This window comes from Kogia breviceps, chromosome 2 (genome assembly GCF_026419965.1).
Source record: "Kogia breviceps isolate mKogBre1 chromosome 2, mKogBre1 haplotype 1, whole genome shotgun sequence".
NCBI lineage: Eukaryota > Metazoa > Chordata > Mammalia > Artiodactyla > Physeteridae > Kogia > Kogia breviceps.
In genome coordinates, this window is record NC_081311.1 from 33,242,242 (window position 1) to 33,268,060 (window position 25,819).

Sequence of the window (25,819 nt, forward strand, 5' to 3'; positions counted from 1 at the left end):
ACGGAACATGCTTAGTCCAATGCTTGACACATAGTAAGTGTTCAATAAAAATGACAGTTAACATTATTCAATGCTTATTATCAGTGGTGGCCACTGCTATTGCTAAGGGCAGTCAGTAGTTGGGAGCTTATAGTGCTGGGATAATTCGTAAGGCAGAGCTGGGAAGAGATAGGTAACAGTGGGGCTTACAGGGCAGCAGGGGAAGAGACAGGTAAGTGATGGGGTTGATGGAGTTATGCAATCAGATACTTAGCTTGGCCAAGAGCATGGGATCAGAGAAGACACAGCGAATTAGGATCGTGACTTCTGAATTCTGCAGCATCTTTGAGGGACACGGATTGTGGTGCTAGCAGAGGTTATTTCCCCCAAATAGTCACTACCAATTGCCTGGTTTGGGTAAATATGGTTACCCAGACAATTAATTCAGTGCCATTCAGAAACCCCCCAGAAAACCATATTCCCCACCGCCCATACCTGAGGCCGGCCAAGAACTCCATGACGGTGTTGTAGTTGCCCATGTTCCAGCAGCATTTGGCCACGTGCACCAAATATGAGAAGACTTCCCGCTTCTCCTCCATGGAGCCCGCCGTGAGGATCAGCCACGTCACCCAGGAGCTCACCTGCAGAATGCAGAGAGGGGCGTCCACTGAAACCATGCGCTGGAAGCTTGATACATACTTTTCCATAAGAAACATTTTTTAAAAAAAATAGTCAGTTTAGTATTAGGAAATGAAGGACCCAGCCAAGAGACTGAATTGAAGCTCTAGCTCCATCACTGCTTTGCAATGGAATTAACCTCTCTGTATTCTTCATCTTCATCTTTAAAATGAGGCTGAAGGGCTTCCCTAGTGGCGCAGTGGTTGAGAGTCTGCCCGCTGATGCAGGGGACACGGGTTCGTGCCCCAGTCCAGGAAGATCCCACATGCCGCGGAGCGGCTGGGCCCATGAGCCATGGCCGCTGAGCTTGTGCTCCGCAACGGAAGAGGCCACAGCAGTGAGAGGCCCGCGTACCGCAAAAAAAAAAAAAAAAAAAAAAAGAGGCTGAAAGGTAATTTATACAATCCCTTTTCAGCTATAAAATTCCATGAGACCATAAGAAAACAAGGCCTAAGGATAACTATGATTTAAATGTATTTGACTGAAAGAGCAAGAATAAATGCAATCAATGCACTTAGCCCATAAATGAGAGTCCATCTGTCAAATAGTAAAATGTGTAATATTAAATGAAAAAACGCAAAAAAATTTTTTTGAACTGTCTTTCACAAAAGCATTACCTATTATGCTCCTCAAATGACTAAATAATAGAACCAATATAGCACTTCATATATGTTAACTCATGTATCTCTCACAACAAATCCTAAGAGTCAGGAACTATAACTATGCTCATTTTATAGATGACGAACGAAGGACAGAGGGCCTAAGAGACTTGCTCAAGGTCCTCAACCAATAGTTGGCAAAGCCTGAATTTGAACCCAGGTGTGTGGCCCAGAGGTGTCCCTATTAACCACTCACTAAATGCCTAATGTATATACTGTTATCCTGCTGTAGGCTTAAATTTAGTCTAATGTGATTTGTCTTTCGTACTACACAGACTGGAGTATAATATTTAATAATAATCTACTACTAAAGTCCCCCCTTTATGGTATGCAGCCTCAAAATCCTTTGCTTAATAGCTAAGATTATTTTGCTGCTACCTGTACTTTGGTGATTGAACACTAGTGTTCACTTACGTTACTTTCTCCATCCTGGCTAAGGTCTGGGCTGATAAGTTCAGTTGTTAATAGATCAAAGCCTTGGTCTTGAACCCACATGGCCCATTAGTTGTACTTGGTTTAGCAAAAGTGCTGAAACCTGGGGAGCAACTCATTTCCCTGGCTTGAGCGAGAGTGAAGCCTGAACAGAGAAGCCTGCAGGGAAAAAAGGGTTCAAGGTCTAAGGCAACCACTTCCTTGACTCCCTCCCTCCAAATAAAATGAGAGGAATGAATAGCATTTAGTGCTGGCAGCAACCACAGAGGGCAGTCCAACCCCATTCTTCCAGATCAAGAATCCAAGGCTCATGGGAGAAATGATTTGCCAAGGTCACAATTCTTGATGTCAAAGCTAGGACTCCCAGACTGGTGCTCTTTCAACTGATGAAGGGAGCTAGTTTTTGTAAACTTGGCACTGGTAGGTCCTTCTAAGCACTCAATAAGAGATGCACATTTGAAGACAGAGATGGAATCAAAGGAGAAGGTACCGAGAAGAGTACCAAAAAATGATTAAAAAAATAAAGAAAGCAGAACAGAAGAGATTGATGCTGAACATGTCTTTCCTCTCCCTACACAAAAACAAATAGGGAAATAGCAACAGAGAGTTTCAGTGCTAATACCGGGTTATAATCTGGTAGCAGCCAGGAGCAGTGCAGTAACAATTGGTCTCTTCCCTTCTGAAATTTGCTGAAGCAAAATGTGATGGGCCACCTGCCACCGCTGAGCCCAGCACGAGCCCAGTGGGCTCTAAGCAGGCACCACCGATCTCTACCTGCTCTGGACCTGGCTGAACTCCTGTGAAACATCAGGAGAACAGATCTGGAATCAGACCCCTAGGACAAGCCATCGTCCAGATCATCCTGCAAGGAATTAAGAGCCTCTTGGAAGAAGATAACCATTCGTTTGATCTCCTGGGACTGCTTTGAGCACACAGGAGCCCTTTGGGATTCCCAAAACCAGCCCCTCTCCTGCAGCTGTGAGAAATCCCTGGCTCACTGTCTCCAAGCTTTGTCCCTTCACCAGGTTACCCAGCTAAAAGTCACCAGGCTGGTGAAACTCTGGCTCTCTAGACCAAGACATTATTTTGCCAGCAAAGACTGAGTGTCATTAATGCTTCCAACCAATTCTTCCTTTGGTGTGATTAGTTTTGATAAGCCCTATCCTGCTCTAAGAAATCATCAGAAAACACTCAGAATCATAACATCATTGAATCTGAGCTAGGAATCCAAATCCATCTCCTTAAAATAAAAATAAAACCCTGAAAAGTTAAAATGGTTCTTCAAAGACACCTGATGCATTAATTCTTGAGGCTCTGGCTATATTCTTTCTATGGCTTTAGCTCCTTTCCTGTTGAAATTGATGGCAAATCAGTGTCTTTGCAAAGTCTCTGTACTTTCAGGCTATTCTGGTACCACACAGTGACTTATTAGTGCAGTGATCTGAAAGGATTAACATATCTTCCCTTGGAGAGACCTGCTTCACAGAGCAGACACAGACCACCAAGTGGTTTGTGCCTCAGTCCTGATCACACATTCAGATTTATTTCCTGTCAGTCAAATCATTTTCCATATACTTTCCCACAATGCTAAGAAAAAAACAGTGATACCATATTTCGCATGGAAACCTAGTTTAAGCCAACTGTTCTGTCTCTGAGTGTGAGTCCCCAGGGCTTGGTTATTGAGATTATGTAAGCACTGTTATTACAAACACACAAACACACACACATACACCCCCCAACATCTGCTTACAGTCCAGGGACAATTCTTATTGTGGCCTAATGTATTCATTATTCCATAGGCATTAAGTAACGAGAGTGTCAGCACTAATTATAAAAAATAAATGACACGAAAAGGAAACAAGCATTCAGCGATGACTGTAAAATGTAGCCCAAAGCATAAACATGGTCATATTTACTAAGTGGACAAGGGGATGTGTTGCCAATCCAGAAAGAATTTCAGGACACTGAAATCACACAGAAAAACACAAAAATCGCATACATGTACAGTACTATGACTCAAACATAGGGAGCAGTCCTAGAGCAGAAAGGTGTTAAATGTGGCAGATTATTTTGCCTTATTTCAATGGTCAGCACAGCATAAAGAGAGAATCTGGCTCCCAGCCTAATTCTTTAAGCATTCCTCCCAGAGGCTCTGTGCTTACCCTGATGACCTTGACCCCTTCCTACATGCCTACAAGTCCTCCACAATTGTTTTTTTTTCTTTCCTTCCCAGGCCTTTCTCAGGACTCTGAGGCCCAGCCAAAGTGAAGAGTTTGCCCCCTCTTCTCACATCAAATGCCTTACTGCTATCACACAAGCTTAGTTTGGGAGGAATGTTCTTGCTCCATTCAAAATGACCTTTCCCTGGCCCACCATGTCTTGCCTGTGTCCTTTGTAAAGCCAAATCCTTATCTTGGCCCTTGAGGCCCCTGTCTGTTCTCCAGTCTCACCTTGGCTCTCTCCACACTCCTGCTTTTAGGGAGGTGAACCAGGCTTTTCCCACCCTAGGGATCTTGCACTAGTTGTTCCTTCTATGGGAAGCCCCACCTCTGCCCCATCCCTCAACCTTCGATTTAGCTAATGTTGACTCATCCTTTGGGCAGAACTGTGCTTAGACCTGCAGTCCATCCCCGTGCCCATGCCCTGAGCTACAGAGGCCCATGTTGGCCTTCATCCAGCTGTGTTCCCCCATAGAGTGAGAAGCCTGTGGGAAGGAGGGAACCTGTCTGCCCACTGGCTGTGCACCCACCTCCAGATCGCTCACCCCTGTAGACACAGGATTCCCAATCCCCTGTCCAAACAGCTCACTTCCAGGCCGGCAAGGGCCTGTTTTCTAGATCAGTCCTCCTGAGGGTAGATCATAACTCTAGGCCTGAAGGCTGGCCAAGTGGGGAGGGTGGTGTATTGATGGAGTTTACACTTGAGGCCTGAGGTGTCCACATGATACACAGGCATACGAGCCAGGATGGAAAGAGGAGGTGGGAAGGCCACAGGCGGGCCATTCTTTGTATTTCATGCTGACTTCCCTAAAGTTAGGGGCAGGGCTGCCTTCAGGAATCTGATGAAAGCCTTGCTGTCTTGAGGAGGCCTGCCCTGATGTCCCAACTGGGCTGGGTCCATGTGCTGTGCATTATGTGGTGCTCCAGACTCCCTGGGCAGTCAGCACCGCATTCCCCAAAAGGCTGACTTTGGGGCTGCCGTGCTCACCAGCAGCGGAGCCCACAGTAAGTGCTTAAGGAGAATCTACGAATGAACGCATGCGACCTCCCCTGGGAAGGCCTTTCTGATGGCTCACCGACACCCCACACGCAACTTCCTCCTGCTTCTCTTTCACTGAATGTCGGACCTCGAGTGCAGCTTCACGTCTGCACTTGGATTCTCACAGCTGTGTGGATTTGCATCTGGCTTAGCTTTGTTATATTTGTGTGCCTGACTCTTTCACATGGGTCTGTTCTGTCTCCCCCCCCAGACCTTAAGTCCTCGAGGGCCGAGACCATCTTTCCCACATCCCCAGTGTGGGGATGCTCGGTGCCCCTGACCAGCAGGCAGGCCATTCAGAGTCCCAGGAGGCCGTAGGCAGAAAGGATTCTCAGCCTTCAAATGGTCAGATATTATATTTGGGGATAGGCCTGAACACTTCCTACTGCTGTTCCCAGGTCCAGAAAAAGGGGACAAATGACTTCCTGCCAAGAAGTTTTTTTGAACATGCTGAGCACAAGTTTTCGTAGAAAGATGATCCTTTGTAACGGGTATCTGGTCACCTTCACTGCTAAGTCCAGCCTCAAATGGAGAAATCTAAACAAGGTAATGAAAGTCTCTCTAGACAAAGCTCCTCTGAATTGGGTTGTATGCAGTGCACATCTATACCCGCCCTCCATTGAGCTTTACTAGAACAACACTTGAACTAGAGGATGCGGCATGCACACGCAGGCAATACACCGACACACGTGCTCACACACGCGCGCACACACACACACACACACACGATGCCCCTGCCCAGGCGGTACTCCTCACAACATGGAGCACCGGCATCAAAATCTCCAGAGTGGTGGTGGGGTGTTTATTCAAATGCAGATTGCAAGGCCTCAGCCAGACCTAGAAGCCAGACTAAGATTGCAGCCCAGGAATCTGCATTTTTGGATAACTCCCTGGTGTCCTTATATACACTTAAGTTGAGAGCTATCCCAGGGGTTCGGTGTTCCTTTCTCCGCCCCTGAGCCTCGAGTCAGGAAAGCATCTCTTCTGTAGTACCTGTCCAATACTACAAGTCACCACCTCTGTGACCCTACTTGAGACTGGGGCTGTCACCCGTTTGGAACGTGGAAGGAGGAGCCAGCGGGAGATAGCATAGCATAGCAGGTGGGGAGAAAGAGCACCGGAGTCAAAGGGACCTGCCTTCAACTCCCAGCTCCACTGTGACCCTGTGCAGGTCCCTGAGGCAAGCGACCTACCCTCTCTGAGCCTCAGTTCCCTTTTCAGTAAAAGGGGAATAATAATACTTACCTGATAATACTGTTGTCAGGATGAACCTGGAGGCTGTATCTAAGATCTCAATGTGATGCTCAGCGTGTAGTTAAGGGCTCAATAGATGTTTACTACTGCGGCCACCTGCTGCTTCTACAACTACTATGAATATTGCTCCCTGAGTTGTAGAGAAGCTGAATTCCAGGAAGCAGAGCACAGAAATTCAGAAGGGAGGAGTCTCCAAGTTCCACTTCCTAACTACAAGGAAGGAAGTAGCCCAAGGCTGAACCAGGAAGAATCTGTGGTTGCCTTGAGAAGGGTTTGTGCCCCAAGCACAAGCCTGTCCTAAAAGGATAACTCATATTTCCTCTTCTCTGAAGGCTTGCTTCCCTGACTCCTCATTAGGAATAAATTATCCATTTTTTTCTATTTAAATTGCTCAATCCCATATACACATGTAGATATTTACATATATGTATGCATAGGAGTATTGCTAGTACTTTGTCCTAAACCAATCTCTCCCAAGTGTGAGCTCCTTGAGGCAGAGGCCGGGACTTAATGTCAGGGTCTTGTACTAAGGATGCAGTGGCCATCAAGTTACACATGCTCAGGCATCCTCCTTGATGTGAAGTGAGTGCAGAAGAGTCTCTAGAGCTCCTGGTCCTGCTTGGCATGGTTCCACCATGACTGTGTTTAGGAGAGACTCAGACAGAAAAAAGGAGGCACCTGAAGGTGGTTTCTGGAGAAGCCCTAAACACATCTTGGATTATACCCTCAAACTGCATCACAGTTGTCTATAGAACAAACTCCAAACCTCTTTTTTGGCCTTCAAGAGCACGGTACCATCTGATCTAAATTTACACCTCCAGCATTAATTTTCACTGTTGCCCGCCATTCATCTGTCTGACATTCCAATCCTACTACATTTTGTACCATTTCTTATTCTCTGCCTATTCTTTTTTCTTTTTTAATTTTTAAAAAAGAGTCTACTTAAATAGACTCTGTCTTCTTTGCAGATATTACATTTCCAAAAAAACCAAACTCTGTCTTAAGTACTTAACATATATTCATTTAATCCTACAACAACCTAATGAAATGTATGTCATTATCATCCCATTTAATAGATGATATGGAAACAGAGAGGTTTAGTCACTTTCCCAGTGTCACACAGCTGGTAAGTTGTGGAGGGAGGAATCCCAACCTAGGCAGCCCAGGCCCAGAGCCCAGGCTCATAATATTGTCTCTGCAGGCACAAGTTGGTTCTTGAATGCTGGTATTTCTTGGGGCTCTGTCCTTGACCCTTCTTGGATCTCTTCTTATGCTATGTCCTCTTCTTAGATGATTTCTTGCACTTACCTGGTTTTACCCACCTCTCTGCTGCTGTCTCTGAATATCTATTTCTTGTCCTGTATATCCAAAAACTAACTGGACCTTTCCACCTGGAGGGCCCAAGGCTACCTCAAGCACACCCTGATCCCAGTCTTTGACTCTTCCTTCACCTTCCATTCCCACATCCAACTGACTGCCAAACAGCCCAGATGTCACCTCCTCCAGGAAGCCTTTCTTGAATCCTCATATGGTTAATCAAAATTACTTTATCACTGCACTGTGACCACTTTCCCCCTGGTCTCTGTCCCTGGAATTTGAGCTCCTTGAAGGCAGGCATTGTTTTACTCATTTATTTCCCAGCACAGGGTCCAGCATGAGTGGTGGGTCCTCAGTAACTTCTTACTTTGAGTCACACACAAAGCACAGCAGCCAACTCCCTGTCAGTGCTGCCCTTCTCAGAAGTGTCCAAGGGCCTGAGTTCCCAGAGCACCTGGAGGCTGCAACCCCATCCTATAATTACCTGTCTGCTTGTTCTTCACCCAGGAGGCTCAGAGGCTTGTGTTGGGAAAGGATACTCTGGGAGCCATGGCATAGAAGGCCTGTGGGCATTTGGGCCCATGACTGGAAGATTCCATTTTCCCTGACAGAACTGGGTATCAGAGAGTTAGGGTAGTGATGGCTTTCTCATCTGCTCTGGAATGCGCTGGGACGATTCTGAGGTGCCCTGAGTGATGGTCAGGAAATGGCCTCCCAGGTTACTTAAGTCCCCCGATGGGGAACTCACTGGCTACAGGCCACACTGCTTGGAGAAGGGAGAGAGAGAAGGTTGTCTTCCAGGGCCACCGAGCAGGTCTGGAGGTTCTGAGACCTGCTGTGAATCACTCTGGGTCCCAGGGCACGTACCTGTCACAGGAAAGGAAAACTGAGCCCAGCAAGTCACTATTTCACTTGCAGGGCCCAATGGCAAATGTTTGCGGATCACAATGCAGATGGTGAGCAGGTAACAGGAGACCAACAGTTAAACCGATACCAATGATCAAGCAGGAAGGAGAGAAGTGAGGGGAATAAAATCGTTTGCATGTGTTGGCCTATGTTCCCCTGAAGACAAATCTGTGTGAAGAAACAAAGGACACTGGCATCCCACCAAGATCAATGACATCCTGCCCTGTTGGACCCTGGCATATATAATGGATCACTAAGAAGAAGATAATTAAATCTGCCGTCTGTGCGGTACATGTGTGTAGGGGTGAGCTTCTGTGAATGAAACTTGTTAGGGAATAAATCTGATGAAAACCAGAATTCTGTCTCTTTAGCTTCCCTGTTTCAATGGGAGGTGGGGGAGAGAAGGGAGAACACTGAATTTGGAGCCAAAGAAATGAAGGTTCACCTCTTGGCACTGCTTTTCACTATTTCTGTGACCTTGAGCATGTTCCTTACCTTCCCTGAGACTCAATTTCTCACCCATAAAATGTCCTGCCATGGAGGGGGGGTGTGGTAACTAATAAAAGATACAATAAATATATGTAATGTGCTCTAGTGGTTGGAGCAGAGTACCTGCTCAATAAATGTCAACTAATACTGATAATGAAAAAAAATAATAAGCAGCTCCTTCTTCAAAGATGTTTCTTTGTGGAAACAACGCTGGCCTTCTTATCACAGTGCCAGCTTCTCTGTTCTGTTTAGCAGAGAGGGAGTTCCCAAGGATTAAACTCTAAGAAAGAATGATCCTTTGCTTCTTTTAAAGAGGCCAGAAAGGAGAGGTAGAGGGAAGGCAGAAGAGGGGTAAGAAAAAAGTTGAGAAAAAAACGTACCAATAGCAAGTCTAAGTGGAGTTGGCAGGGAGGGGTGGGAAACAGGAGATGGGGAGGGAGGATGTGGGCGAGGGCTGTCTGAGGACTTGGGGCCATGTGGATATGGTTTGGTAGGAGGGGAAGTGCTTGGAAAATAGCAGTGAGTCACAGATAGGTTCTAAAGGGGCAGCTGCCCTGAGAAACCAGGGTCCTTTGTCCAGGAAACATCAGGTACATTGGACAGCAGTTACATTTGATTCAGAGTGGAATTAAACAACTGCATGGGACACTGTCCAGTTCAATATCTTTTTTACTTCGTGAGAAGGAGGTCACCTTTTCTAGGGAAAGAATAGAACCCAATTCCAAATAAAACCCAACAGAGCTGTACATGTAAGGCAAAAATTCTAGGATGTCCAGCACAAAATAAAAGTCCTTGGTGTGCCTCCCCAACCACCTAATCTATGAAAATAAACAATGACTGTCCTTTGATGAAGTCATGTAACTGGTTGAATGGTAACTACCCTGGTGGCGCAAAGCAATGATCTTGAGCCTGACAGCTGAGTGTGCAGAAATTCACTTTGGGAAGCAAACGACTGCCCAGGGGCCTGGCTCCAGTGATTCCACACTGTACCTGACGCTTCATTTGTCCTGTTCACTGACTGGCATGCTTCTTCATGTCTGCCTGTCCGTCTGCAGCTTTAGATTTCGAAGTCTTGGCAGGCAGACCCTTGTGCCAATTTTGAGTTGTTCCCATGTTACTCTGCATACAGTAGGTGCTCAGTAAATATTCCAGCAGCTATAGTTTTCTCTTTCTGCTCCAAAGACCCAGATAGAGACAGGTCAGCCAGATTTTGTGGTAATGTGCCCCAAACTGTGTTCTGGGGACATGTTCTACCAGTTATTTTGTGAAGAAAGTGTTTGGGACCGTACAGGTTTGGGGGATGCTGGGATAAATTAAGATTTCTTCACTGGAAGGATTTCTTAGAGCTTTAAATATGCTAATGTGCATGGTAAATCTCCAAGAAGGGGCTAATATTCAGAGTTTCCCAAATTCTTTATACCATATGATATTTTTTCAAAGGAACACTAGCATCTAGAAAAATCCTGGAATATTGGCACCAGTCTCTCTGAGCTCCTACAGCCTGGAGTCGAAGCAGCCAGAGGCTCGTCTCCACTCGTAATTCTGGAAACCTCGGCCTGCATCTGCTCAACCTGAGAACACATCCCTCCATCTCTAGAAATTGCACGGTGTGAGTGGACTTCGGGAGGTAGAAATAGCCAGAAATGGCAGTATATGGTTTTGTAACAGGTGTCATAAATTCAGAATCAATATATTATTGTAGGAATTCTAAAACCAAGACACAAAGAAGATTTTCCTTAAAATCCAAAATGAGGAGATTAAGGCATGTGGGCAATGATTATTTCATAGCTAAGGCAGTCCTGAGCAAAGAGCCTAGCAGACTGGCTTTGAGCCATGTGGTTCTACTACACAATGTGACAACGAATATATCAAGGATCTTAAAGGTTATTTAGCTCACTTTCCTTATTTTATAGATGAAGAAACCCAAGAGAACCAGAGAGGTAAGGTGACTTGCCCAAGGTCAACTAGTCAGTGAGTGGTAGTGCCAGGGCTAGACCCCAGGTCTCCTGACCTCAGGACATCCTATAGTCACAACCTGCTGGGCTACTTCTATCTCTGTGAAGAGGATCTGATGCACCGCCATGCCTCCCCCTCTCACTCCCTCCATCCATGGGTCCACAGAGGCAGGCTCCCCCTGGGTGAAGAAGCGACACATGCCAGCAAGGAGTTAACCTGGTCTGATGGGGAGGAGGAGGAGGAGAGCTGGGAGCTGCAGGAATTGCTGAAGACACTAACTCAGGGAGCCTAAGAGATGGTGGTAGTGGGTCCTAGTTGGTCAAAACCCAAGGAACAAAAGGAAGAAGAGTCAGGACATTGAGAAGTCCTCAGTGGGCAGCTGCCTACCCACAGAGGTTTGGGGCAGGATTCTAGAAGGGAGGCTGGAAGGAAGTTGGGGAGAAATAATAATAGTTAATGTGGTTGCTACTTGTCTTCAGTGATGGCAGGAGAGGTCCGAGAAAGAGTCAAGAAGCCTCCTCTAAAAAAAGCAAAAACAGAAACAAACTAGGAAAGGGACTTCCCTGGCAGTCCAGTGGTTAAGACTCCACGCTTCCTATGCAGGGGTCACAGTAAGATCCTGCACAACGCAGGGCGCGGCCAAAACAAACAAACAAACAAAACAAAAGGAGAGGGGGCAGGTGGGACGAGCCCTCCCAGAAGATTTCTGTTGGGATGTGTCTTCTGGGAAGGGAGACAGCGGCTGCTCACCGGTGATGGTGGCGGATTATGGGCTGTGGACTCTGATGAATAGCTCATGGGCATAAACCCAAGGACAGGAGCTGCAGAATTCAAAACTCTGGGCATGAGGAGGCTGGAGGGAGCTTCAGACCAGCAGAAGAGGGGATTTATTTTGGAGACTGGGGCCATGCCACGTGGCCGGCAGGACTTTGGAGTGATTTTGAGTGGGCTGAAGTTCTACTTGTTTTCTTCAGGAGAGTCAGTTAAAGAAGTTTGGGGGGTGTTGACAGTTTTGGGGGGGTGTTGACAGGTCCTGTCAAAGTGACTGACCTGTTTGGGGTCTGATAGTTTAAGGGTTCCTTGAAGCCATGGCAGGAGTGGGTAGGGGCCAAACACAAGCTTTGCTTCTCCTGTGGAGAGAGGGTGGGTTTCCACTCCAGAGTGGTTAAAGACATGTTTCATACCTGGCTCAAGAAATCTCTTTAGGGGCTTCCCTGGTGGCGCACTGGTTGAGAATCTGCCTGCCAATGCAGGGGACACGGGTTCGAGCCCTGGTCTGGGAAGGTCCCACATGCCGCGGAGCAACTAGGCCCGTGAGCCACAGCTACTGAGCCTGCACGTCTGGAGTTTGTGCTCTGCAACAAGAGAGGCCACGACAGTGAGAGGCCTGCGCACTGTGATGAAGAGTGGCCCCCACTCACCACAACTAGAGAAAGCCCTCGCATAGAAACTAAGACCCAACACAGCCAAAAATAAATAAATAAATAAATAAATAAATAAATACAATTTGCTTAAAAAAAAGGGTAGAGGAATTTAAAAAAAAATCTCTTTAGAGAAACATTTACTTGGAAAATGCTTTAGGTACAGATGACAGAGATGTTAAAACCGCCATTTAAGTAATAGAAAGTGGCACATCTTATATCCAAACAAAATGGAACAAAAGCCCAAACCAAACCAAGATCATGTTTTTGGGGTGCAAATATTCTTTCCTAGATGTAGAGGGTGGGGGGTAGGAAGCCCATGATCAATGTCAGTGCTAGATTCAAGTCTCAGCTCTAAAATTTACTAACTGTGATACTGGGCCAATTACTTTGTCTCTTCTATTTCTTCAATTTCAAGCAGGCCTGTCAGCAACGCCTACTGTACAGAATTGCAGGGTTAAGGGAAATAAGGTGAAAGTGCTTATACTTAGAAGCACAGTAGAAAGATTAGCCAATGTTATTAATATTAATGGACATGCATTCAATGATTTCCAGATATGGCATTTGGTTTTGTGAGGCACCTACATTTAATGTGGTATTTCTTTGAATTTAGAAATTACAATTTTTTAATTAATGTCTTATTGCCTCCCTCACCCCTCACAGGCCTCTGCTCTATTAGACTTGCACATAGAATATGCCTATATTACCCCCAGCCCCACTCTTTTTTTTTAAGATTTATTATTATTTTTTTATAAATTTATTTATTTTGTATGAATTTTGGGGGGCTGTGTTGGGTCTTCGTTGCTGTACGCGGGCTTTCTCTAGTTGCAGCGAGCGGGGGCTACTCTTCGTTGTGGTGCGTAGGCTTCTCATTGCCGTGGCTTCTCTGTGGCGGAGCACAGGCTCTAGGCACGCGGGCTAAGTAGTTGTGGCTCACGGGCTTAGTTGCTCCGCGGCATGTGGGATCTTCCCGGACCAGAGATGGAACCCATGTCCCCTGCATTGGCAGGTGGATTCTTAACCACTGTGGCACCAGGGAAGCCCGCCAGCCCCACTCTTTAAATTCAATATTTTTATATCTTTCTTGTGGCAGGAAAGAAACTAATAAAGGAGGATGCTATTTATGTCCACAGATAAATTAACAGATGTTAGTAAGAGCATAAAAGAAAGTTTTACTATGAGTTGATGAGAGTTCAGTATATAATGTAAAAATAAGAACATCTTAAAACTAAACATTTTCATATAAGATTGGCTAAAAGATTTCTTTCTCTTTTCTCCTAATTTTCTAAGATATGGTCAGATACTCATGTTTTAGTCAAATATTTTTCTGAAACAAAATCGGTTTGCAAAAATTTTTTTCCTTTTAACTTTAAATGAATAGACTACAGCCTTCTATCAACTATATTCAACACCTGCAGCTTATAAACTCAGGCCCAGATTTCCTAAAAATGCTGGACATGTTTTAGTATTTTACTGATAAAACCCAGATGTCTTGTCTTACATGCCCTAGAAGAAAGGAAACATATAACCTTACAAAGAACACTCACCATTTTAAATCTGATTAAACTCTATGCCAAACAAGGACTGGAAAGAGTATGATGTTTGTACAAACAATCTTTTCAAAAGTATTTTTCAAATCCACTTAAATGTCCTGGAAAACTCCTGAAATGTGAACCAGAAATATTTACGTACATTCCACCCATGCATTGGAAAATTAGTTTGGGATCATGTCTCCATGCTTGGAGTAGGAGTTGTGATGATGATTAGCTTGATTCTTCAATCTGTGTTTCCAGGCCCACGTGGAATGAACCCCACTTTGGTCACATACCTATGACAGTACCATTTCGAGCTCGGTAGCTTGGTATCAGAACCACCTGTGAGAGTTTGCCATTTAGTGTCTAATTCTGTAGATCTGGGGAGGGGGAGGGGAGGAATCTGTCCTATTAAAAAGTTTCCTTAAGTGATTCTGATTAAGCCTAGGAACGGCTCATCTAGGGTCTCAGCCATTCGCAAATTTAAGTGTGTACAGGAATCTTCGGGGATTTTGTTAAAATGTAGGTTCTGATTCAGTAGGTCTGGGCTTGAGGTTGGGGTTACGTGCGGAGATTCTGCATTTCGTTCTCAGGTCTCTTCAGTCTTTTTCAGTCAGGAATGGTTCCTCCATATTTCCCTGCTTTTCATGTCCTCTGCAGTTTCAAAGATTGCAGCCTTACACTCTGTAGGATGGCCCTTAACCTAGGTCCGTGGGATAATTCCTCATGACCAGACTTTGGTTACGTTATTCTGGCAGGAATATCCCAGAATGAAGCTGGCTTTGGCTCAGTGCATCACAACAAAGGGTACAGGACATCAACACTTGGCACCACTTGGGCGTATCAATCTTGATCATGTGCCCAGATTTCTCTACCATAAAGTCACCATTTGCCCCTTGGTAACTGATCAGTACTTTGTGGGGAGGTCGTTCAGTGATTGCACTGAAATCCTGCTCCTCATCAACCCTCTGTCCATCTTCCTTCCACTGATGACTACCACTTGGGTTAGCCACCTACCCCTACGAGAGCTGCCAAATGATGATTTCTATTTCCACCCTTACTTCTATATTGATTAGCTGCTTTCCTTGGTAAGAATGAGCTCTCCCTTCTCCCCCATTTATTTATTTATTTATTCACTTAAATCAGCAAAGACTCACGGATTGCAAATTTTCCCCACTATATTGGAATCCATGACTATCATAAGGAAGCTCAAATTGTTGCAGAAGCTCAAATCCTGAGTCTTTCTGACATGTCTCCATCATCGTTCGAGCATTTCCTTACTTTCTAGCATAACAAGATGTTTCAGACTTCTCTTAAATTTTTCCTGCCCCAGCCATGGAATCGGCCTCTTCTCCAAGATGCCCTTGGTTTCCTTTTAGTGGAGGATGGTATTTAACATACAGTGTCTGTGTGCCCAGTGTGTGCATGCTACTGGAATGTCATTGTTTCTAGGTCCCCTAGGCACACAGAGCTAGAAAACATACACATAACCCCCCCACACCCCATAACTATTCCCATATTTATCTCTTTATATATATTTAAAAACATAAGTTCATAATGAAATCTATATTTCCATTTTAATACCTCAAGGTTCTTTCTTCTTTCTAGGTTTGTATCTTTCCCAAGAGTAATGAACCTGGCTTTCATATATTTTTCCTTCATATAGGTAGTACTTATTTATACAATCAGTTGAGTTATTTGCTCTAAGTAACCGGTATTCCAGCCATCCAGGCCTTCTCTTCCATCCACCACCTACATAACCCTGTCACCACCTTACACTGTCTGACATGCCATTGATGTACTTCTGTGTGGCTCCCACAGCCCTCACTTCAATGAGGCACGCCTGCTCCTGACTCCTCCATGCTGGGCAAGAAAGGGAAGGCTATTCATCCTTTGTAAATGGACCAGTAGTGTCTTGTGTTTAAGTACAATGATTAGTAACTTCATAATTGTGAAAGTAAATTTGACCTTTTTGTTAAAACATTCACTAATAAAAAGTAAACATTAAGATAATTTAAACATTGTGTGCGTGTGTGTGTGTCTGTGTGTGTGCATGGCAGCTGAACTTTAAAGTTGTAAAGAACTTTAGAGGTCACTTAGTCAAATGGCTTCAAATTTGGGGGCCCCAGGATTTTATGGAGACGCCTAGGATATGAAATTGAATAAGCAGAGCTGCTCTGATGAAGAGAGGCTGGATGAGGAGTGGGGTAGAGTCTCTTCAAGGAATATTCCCTGGGCCTCCTGAGGATATCATTTTAACACCACCAGCCTTATCCACCCCTCAAACTCCAAACAAGGAGAAGGCAGTCTTTTTTTTTTCTTTTCTTTTCTTTTTTTTTTTTTTTGTGCTAGGCGGGCCTCTCACTGTCGCGGCCTCTCGCGTTGCGGAGCACAGGCTCCGGACGCGCAGGCTCAGCGGCCATGGCTCACGGGCCCAGCCGCTCCGCGGCATGTGGGATCCTCCCGGACCGGGGCACGAATCCGTATCCCCTGCATGGGTAGGCGGACTCTCAACCACTGCGCCACCAGGGAAGCCCGAGAAGGCAGTCTTTACTGACCACTTTGCTATTTGCTAACAACTTAGCCACATAGATTTGTCCATTGTCCATCGTTGATACATGGCCAGTAACGACCTATGGGGCCAAGCTGTGTATCTCACCAGATTTTGGGATTCTCACATTCCTTCTGAATCCTTATGAAGGGGTATCAGAAGATCACATTGCATAGGATTTGCCCATTGATGGCATAAATTCCAGCTCTTCACAGGAGAAACAGGATGGCCTAGATCCCTAGCTTTTTTTTTAAAAAATAAATTTATTTATTTATTTTTAGCTGTGTTGGGTCTTCGCTGCTGTACGCAGGTTTTCTCTAGGTTCGGAGAGCGGGGACAACTCTTTGTTGCGGTGCAAGGGCTTCTCATTGCAGTGGCTTCTCTTGTGGAGCACAGGCTCTAGGCATGCGTGCTTCAGTAGTTGTGGCACATGGGCTCAGTAGTTGTGGCTCGCAGGCTCTAGAGAGCAGGTTCAGTAGTTGTGATGCATGGGCTTAGTTGCTCCGCGGCATGTGGAATCTTCCCGGACCAGGGCTCGAACCCATGTCCCCTGAGTTGGCAGGTGGATTCTTAACCACTGCGCCACCTAGCTCTTAACTCATCGCCAAATTATTTCAATGTGGCATTTAGGTGAATAGGATATACCCACCCCTACTCCCCACAACTGCAAACAGAAAGAGACATATCTACATTATGACAAAAAAAAAAAAAGAGAGAAAAACAGTCTTTAAATGGTAGAAAGGTAAAGAGTATTCAATAAAATAATATTGAGCTTTGAAAATGAATCAACCATAGCCACACATATCGACATGGATGAATTTCAAATAACGGTTGAGTGAAAGAACAAGTCAGGAAAGAACACACACAATTTGGTCAAAACCTTCCAATGATTTCCCATATTGTCCTGGGTAAAACTGAAATGGTCTACCATTAAATTGAAAAGCTCTATGCCATCAGGCCCCTTGACCTCACCTTCTACTATCCCCTCCCTCCTCCACAGCCACACTGACCTCCTTACTGTTCCTTGAATGTGCCAGGCATGGGACCCCCACCCCCACCCCCGCCATCTCCACAGGGCATTTGTATTTCCTGTTCCTTCTGCCTGGGCAGCTCTTCCTTCAGATGTCCAGAGAGCTCACTTCCTCCACCCCTTCCTGTCTTTACACAAATACTAGGTTCTCAGTGAGGTCTTCCCTCACCACCCTACTTCAGGTTATAACAGCCACTCCTCCCCAACACTCCCCACCCCCTCCCCTGCTTTATTTTCTCTCTAGCACTTATCAAGTCATATGCTTTACTTATCTTATCATCTGTCTCCACCTAACTAGAATGTAATTCCTATCAATAGAGGTTCTTGTCTGTTTTTTTTTTTCACCACAGGATCTCCAGAGCCTAGAACAGTGCCCAGCATGTCGTAGGCACTCAAGCAATATTTCTGGATGAATGATTGAATGAACAAATGAATGATATTCCAAGCATGGCCTCAAGAAGCCAACAAAAGTACTAGCTGTCTGATGACAGGAGGAAGAGCTCATTTCCAACTCTGCTGGATCTGAAGAGTCGCTTTTGGCAGCCTGCCTTCGACATATAATTCTAGTTGACAGATGAACCCCTTTAGTGATCCATTTAGGAATCTGGGGGGTTGGGGGTAGGGTCTGTTGGAGATGTTCACCCCAGAAAGGGCGTGATGCTGCCTCACTCACAACAAAGTGTGTTTTTAAAAAGCTGAAGTACATTTGTTTCCTAGTCAAGGTGGCCAACTGGCAACTTTGCCCTCAGACTCTTGCTGGCCAGTCCTCTTCTCTGTGTTCTATGTATTTAGTCATTCAACAAATATTTGCGGAGCAATGTCTGACAGTACTGCACTAGGGCTTCATGTGCATAACTTTCTTCTTTTTGTTAAACAGACTTTTTCAAATTTATTTGCATGCAACTGTATTTCATTTTCATTCTCTCTTCCTCCCTCCCCCCTCCTTTTTTTCCTTCTCTCTCTCCCCCACTCGCGGGATCCCTAGTTTCAACCTTATTATTTTAAGCAATACATGTTTGTTATAAAAAGAAAATCCAACAATATAGCCTTCTGTACAGTAGAAAATGAAATTCCCTCACTTTTTCCCTTGCTATGGGTCACCCTAATAATAACATTTATCGGCCCTCTCTGCAAGTAGACAGGTGAGAGTCCTTGGGGGATAGAAAGGTGGTGAAAGGGGAGAGAAGTTTCACAAACTTGACTTTCATATGTAAAGGGACTTGCCAGGAATCTCAATTTTCAATTGTCTGTAGCATGTCACGCTTGTTAAAAGCTTGGCTGAGGTAACTGGTATTTGAGAAAGACATCCTAAGGGTCATACCAGGCATTAATTCCTGAGATTTTCTAAGCTTTATCCCTGTGCCAAGCGAGACTCTAGTGAGCAAGACACCTGGACCAGACGATCTTAGCTCTCTACATGCGTATCTTTAGAGAGCTATGCTTTTAAATTATGTCCTTTTATTTAGGGTCAGTATAAAATATGGCCAGGCAGAGACTGTTTCTGCAAATGCTTTTGTTCTCAAAACAGCCCTTGGAGACTATCCACCTTCTATAGGACACATAGAAGAAATTCCTCCCAGAGCTTAGCTTGGATTTTAGGATGAGCTGGTATGCTGCTGCTTCTTCGCCCTCCTCCTCTTATTCCTCTTCTTTCCCCTCTTCTTTAAACTTTCTTTTTCAGATAACGATAATACTGTATCATCATCATCATCATCATCATCTCTCTCTCTCTCTTTGCCTAGGTTACCAGGAAGCTCAGACCAACTTTTGAATCAATGGTATCAGTTTCCTTTTGCCCAAACATTCTTTCTTGTATTGTTCTACCCTTTCTTACATGATTCTAGCCTTTTTACTCCATCATTTCTGAAAGCTTCTTGAGATTTTTTTCTTTTTTTGCAAGAAGGAGGAGACATAAATAATTCATTAATAGAGAGTCCAATGCTGACATTTTACAATTTACACGTAAGGAAAATAAGGCTCAGAGAGGTTGCCTTTGCTAAGAGCCACAAAAAGCTAATTAATGGAAGCTTTCAGACTAAAACCTGAGGGTTCCCACTCTCTCACTACTCTATATATTATTTCAAATTAAAGACTAGAATTTCTTCTGCCTTCAGATATTGTGAATATTCACTCTGCTTGATTTCCTTTGTGTTCCGCTTTTGGGGAAAGAAGGCAAGGCTGTGGTGTGTACAATCTCCCCATCATCACCAGCAATGCACAAGGCTGACTGGATCTGGGAGGGCGGGGGATAATTTCTCACATCATTTCTGCATAGGCAACCTACCAAATTCACTTGGGATCTCAGGCATAATAACGGGGATATGGACGAAATATATTGAGGAAACAAGGTATTTCTGAGTATGACATTTTTGTTGTGGACTGTGGGGTCACCAAAAAGAAGGACACCATGAGTTTAAAGCAAGCTGAAGGGCTCCACATTTTGATGTTGGAAGTATGGTAGTTTATACTCCCAAAGCAAGTGTGATTGATTGGATTTAAAATAATTATTTCCCCCTAAAACATTAATATGAAGGAAAAATTCTTATTTGTACTTTTAGGTTTCCTTGTATGGAAAAACAGGGTGAATGGAAAGATGGATCTAAGAGTGTGAGTTGGCCAAATATTCAGGGCAGACTGACAGGTGTCCCTAAGAGCGGTGGAGAATGGGGACACAGTTAGGAGGAGCAGAGAGCATGGCAGAGCCCAGAACTGACTGGAGTGCCACTACGTATACGAGTTTTGGAGGCACACAGACTGTCTGGAATCCCAGCTCTCCCAGGTACCAGCTTTGTGAACTCCGACACATTTTCTAAGTCCTTTGAGCTTTGGTGTGTCCATCTATAAAACGGAAACAAGAACAGTTATACCCCAGGACTGTGCAGAGGATTTAATAAGGCCACATGGATAAAGCCCACAGTGTAGACTTGTTTTAAGTGCTCAACTAATCATAGGTATCACCATTCCTGAGTCAGGTTACAGCAACCATGGTAGCCAGTGAGTAACTAGGTTACTTAAAGAACTAGGCCAAAATCGTAAAGAAAAACCATCAGTATATGGAAGGTACTGAAGAGGTGCTGGGTACACTTAACTGAGGACAGACTTTACTCTCTGGGGTGGACATAGCTGCAGAGAAGACAGTTTTCAGACTGAAATTGTGACGAGCCAGACTTATGTTAGGATAAATCAAACCAGTGAATGAACTGTGTACCTGGGTAATTGCCTAACTCTGCTGGACTTACGTATCTTGCAGCCAAAGAGCCAAGGCTTCCTCACACTGTCATCAAGTCATAAATGGCCCGCTGAGCACAGAATGGGCCAAGGTGTCCCTGGAGAGTAATAACAGGGAAAGACTACAGTCCTAAGCCCAAGGAGAAAAGACCCTCACGAAATGAGTGATTGGCAGCCCTGAGCCTTGGGGGGTGAGGCTGGGGAGCATCAGTTTCTATGGGTGGGGGGTTTGTGAAGTTCTTGGCTCAGTTTCCTCACAGACAGTGAATTGGATCTGAATGTGAAACATTTTGCCAGAAACTTTCTGTTACAGGAAGCTACCTAGAAAGCAATGGAAGATTAAACTGTTATATCTCCTTTAAAGGCATCACTATTGTCTCAGGGACAGGGGGAGGGTACTGTGGCCAGGAATAAATTAAGTTGATAAAAGGAATATGGAAATTTCCCCTTGGTATAAAACATCTTGATTGATTGACCTAGATGGTCCAGATGTTTGGATATGGACATATATTCTACATGCCATGGTCACATTATAAAATATTGGGCTCTATACCATTTGTAAATTGATCTTATTTGTATACTTGCTCTTATTTGTTACTTTGAAAAGCAAAACTAAATATCATTTTAGAAAACAAACGAAAACCAAGCTAGATTTTGTTTTTAACTTGGCAGAAAAAGTGACCTTTGATTTGTGCCTGATATTCCGAATAATTATCTTCTGAGCTTTAATTTTTTTCTTTTTTTTACCAAATACTTCTCCGTATTTAAGTTTTAGAAAGAAAACGCCCCCCAAATATCTACAGTCATCCTTTTCTTTGGGTATGTAAGTGAGCAACAAAAACAAAAAATAAAATAAATGTTTCATTTGCAGCTTACATAACTCATGTCATATACTGACCCTCATAATTCATGTCAAAATTATCTTGTTTAAAATTTCATCAAGATTAAACTAAAATTCTTCAGAGAATATTTTTCAGTGGGACCAAGTGTTCTATATATACATCTACAAATGAAATTTTAGATCTATTCTTATTTTGTGAGAAGAAAAGTTTTTTAACAGTAAACTTTTAATTTTAGAATTTTTTTAGACTTACCAAAAAATAGCAAGAATACTACAGAGAATTCCCATATACCCAGCACCCAATTTCCCCTTTTCTTAATGTCTTAGGTTAGTATGTACATTTGTCACAATTAATAAAACAGTGTTGATATATTATTATTAACTAAATTCCATAATTTATTCATTTTTATCCTCAGTTTTTACCTAATGTCCTTATTCTACAAAGTTACTCATTTTTCCTCCCTTTCCACACTGTCCTCTTTGGAAGTAAGTCACTATGCGCAGCTCACTCTTAAGGAGCGGGGAGTCATGCTCCACCTCTTAGAGGGCAGTTTCTAGAATGAATTATTTGAAATTCTTTGGCATAGGAGATTTGCCTATTTTTCCCATTTATTTACTCCATCATTTACTTATATCTGTACAGATCCATGAATATTTATCTTATAATTTGGGCTAGGTTGAGAGCTCAGGTACTCTGTGATATTGCTGCCTTGCCAGCCATTCTGTGTGGCCAAGCATTAAACTGACACTATCCCCTCCCTCCAGCAATGCCCTAGGTAACAGTCTGCAGAATCACAAGTAAATATAGGTTTCGGATATGACTCCCTCAAAGACTCTTGTGATAAGCACTCTCTCCCAATGCTCTGCTCAAGGCCTTGTGCACCTTAGATAAGACCCCCGTGGAGCTTACCAAAACCCTGCTCTTTTTCTTTCTAATCGACCAATCTGGCTTTGGCCCAGGAACCCCAAAGCACTCCATTCATGGATCCTAATAAAGGCACATGGCCGGGGTCCTGCCTCTCTCACTACCTGCACCTGCCTTGACTTCTCAGTGTGGCCCCTCTAGGTGTGCTGGGTACCTCTTCCAGGACCTTTCCCTAGCAGTCTTTTGTCCAACCAGTGGCTCACCATCTCACACTGGGGGTTTCACCTAACTAATGCTCATTTTAAAAAGTCACGATGGGGCTTCCCTGGTGATGCAGTGGTTGAGAATCTGCCTGCTAATGCAGGGGACATGAGTTTGAGCCCTGGTCTGGGAGGATCCCACATGCCGCGGAGCAACTAGGCCCATGAGCCAAAACTACTGAACGTGCGCGTCTGGAGCCTGTGCTCCGCAACAAGAGAGGCCACGATAGTGAGAGGCCCGCGCACTGTGATGAAGAGTGGCCCCCACTTGCCACAACTAGAGAAAGCCCTTGCACAGAAACGAAGACCCAACACAACCATAAATAAATAAATAAATAAATAAATAAATAAACTCCTATCCCCAACATCTTCTTAAAAAAAAAAAGTCACGATGGGCTGTACTTTAATACAGGTTTCCCCTGCTATCTGAAAGTAGTATGTTCCTGTGAAACCTTTTTGTAAACCAAAATGGCATAAAGAGAAGAAGTGATTACTTTAGGACGCATCCTGCTAACAGAATAAATTGATATAAAGCACAGACGCTCACAGATACAATTCTGAGCTATGGCACTGAGATGTTTAGTGTAGTTCTCAGGGAAGGAGCTTGGTGTTGCTACTCTCACTGCTCGTCGCGGTGCACGCTGCCTCTATAACTGCTTGTTGCAAAACAAATGTTCAATGCCATTTTTGCTTTTTTTCATAAAAATGAAAATCCTTTTTGGACTTCTCTTAGTTAGCAAAAACAGGTACTAGTATAGATCTTTCGTACAACTGAAATGCAGTAAAGTGAAATTTTGAAAAGTCAGAGGTACTTGTAGTAGTTTACTTTGTTGCTCACATTGCTCCAGCTTTGCCCACTCTTTCAGCTGGCTCTTTCAGTTGACTCCCGTGCCTCTTTAACATACCCATCACTGTGGATTTTTTGCCTCTTACTTATATTCCAGCACTACTAGATACTCCAGGTTCACCTTGTATATTTCTGGCCCTAGTCCTAGAATCAGCCATTTCTCCAAGGAGCCCTGGTTCCTTTTAGTGGAGAATGGAATTAGAAACCAAGATCTGGGGAGAAGGTGTGCTCATTGCTACTGGGGTGTCAGCTGCTTCTAGGCCCCCAGATGCCAGAGCAAGGAAATATATGTGTGTATAGTGACCTGTGAATTCATACATATCTATAAATATTTCTACATGTAACCATTTGTATATTATGCTAATCATTATTTCATACTGATGTCAATGAGAAAACATTTGCTAGTTTGTTTCTCACACCTTTCTGTTTCTAAAGTGGAAAAAAGTAAACTTCAAACTTGAAAAGAGAAAGTTAAAATTATTACTTTTATTTTCAGTTTTCCTACCCACCCCTCCCACCCTACCCTGATGGGGAATATTAGGCAGCCAGTCCTCTTAGCTGCTGCAGTCCTATGAATGCCTTACCCTGGGGACACTGCCTGGTTAGGCCTGCATTTATTTCTCCCACAGCACGTCACACTGCCTGTCCTGCTGACTCCACTCCTGCTGATTTCCATCACATAGGGTCATTTTTCTTTACAAAACTGACTCACACTTGATGATTTACATCTTGGCCGTTTATCTGCTTCTGTGTAAAGTTCAAAAACTGGAGCCAAAACAAACTTCGGAATGCATCTAAGGCAAAACCTCTTGTTGCTTTAGACTTGCTGTAACTCACTCTGTCTGCCAGGATGTAGGGGGAAAAAAACCAAAACATTTAGCTCATGTGGGAAACAAGTTTTACATGTAAGTGGGCATGGTCATTATCATCAAAAGCAGCAGCATTTCTTACTTGGGTACGGTACTTCACAGATTATAAGCACTTCTGCTCACGCAATTTCATTTTTACTTCTATCTAATAATCCTGAGAGAGGAATGTAGAGATTGCTGTTCCATTTACAGATGAAAAAACTGAGGTTTGTGACAACAAATGCTGGAGCAACTGGAACATGGAGCAACTGGAACTGTCACACTGTTGGGAATGCCAAATGATACAGATACTTTGCACAATGTTTTGCAAAATAGTTTAGCATTTACCCAAGGGAAATGAACACCTATCTTCACGTATTTGAGAATGTTTCAGTGGTTTAATTCATAATTGCAAAAAGACTGAAAATAATCCAAATGTCCTTCAATTGATGAATGGATTTTAAAAAATCCATTTTTAATCTATCCATTAAATTAAAATTAAAAATTATTTTTAATTTTATGTATGATAGATATACATACAATGAATACTACTCAGAACCAAGTATTGACATGTACAATAACAATGATAAATTTCCAATGCATTATGCTTAATGAAAAAGGCTAACCTCAAAAGACTGTAAGATTCCACTTATATGACATTCTGGAAAAGGCAAAAGGACAAAGAGAGAAATCAGATCATTAATTCACACAGGTTTAGAATAGGGGAGGAGACTGACTAGACAAAGGGAACTTTTGGAATGAGGGAAATATTCTCTATCTTGACTGTGGTGGTCATTACACAACTGTGTTCATTTGTCAAAATGCAAATTGTACACCAAAAAAGGATGAATTCTACTGTGTGCAAATTATACTTCATTTCAAAGAAGAGAAGAAGATCACTGAAAGGGGGCAGTGGAGAGGAAAGTTTAAAGACGCTAAGTTACATACTAAGCAACATGTTCATAGTCACCAAGCAGAAGTAGGAATTGAACTAGGTCTTCTGCCTTCAAGCCCAGAGTTCTTCTATTGAGAATGGACACTTGTCTAGAAAACAATTGATTTTCTGTCTTCTCTGCTTATAGACATAAACCCCAGTTAGAGTGAGAGTCTTAAGTGCTTATCCCTTTCTACTTGTCTACACTTAGAAGTAGAACTCTCACTTTCCCTACCCAGGACACCCAGTCCTACTTAACGATTCAGAATGACAATAGCCAATCTATGAAGGATGAGACTGTATCTTAATAAAATGCTTCATTGTCAGAAATGTAAGGATTTGAATGGAAATTTCTCCAAAGAAGATGTAAACATATAAGCATATGAAAAGATATTTAACATCATTAGCCATTTAGGGAAATGAAATCGAAACCACAATGAGCTACCACACCACATCTGCTAGGATGGCTATAATAATAAAGAGTTTGACAAGGATGTGGAGAAATCAGAATGCTCATATGCTACTGGTGAGAAT

General features: G+C 43.6%; 1 protein-coding gene across 5 annotated transcripts in view; it reads right to left on the reverse strand.

The window, feature by feature from the left end:
* Positions 1-25,819, reverse strand: part of PLCE1 (phospholipase C epsilon 1) — a 328,855-nt gene that overhangs the window by 93,047 nt on the left and 209,989 nt on the right. For all 5 annotated transcript variants that reach the window (XM_067024972.1, XM_059054408.2, XM_059054405.2 and 2 more), the window contains one exon: positions 475-620. In XM_067024972.1, coding sequence (XP_066881073.1) covers positions 475-620 — 146 coding nt within the window. The remainder of the gene's footprint in view (positions 1-474; positions 621-25,819) is intronic.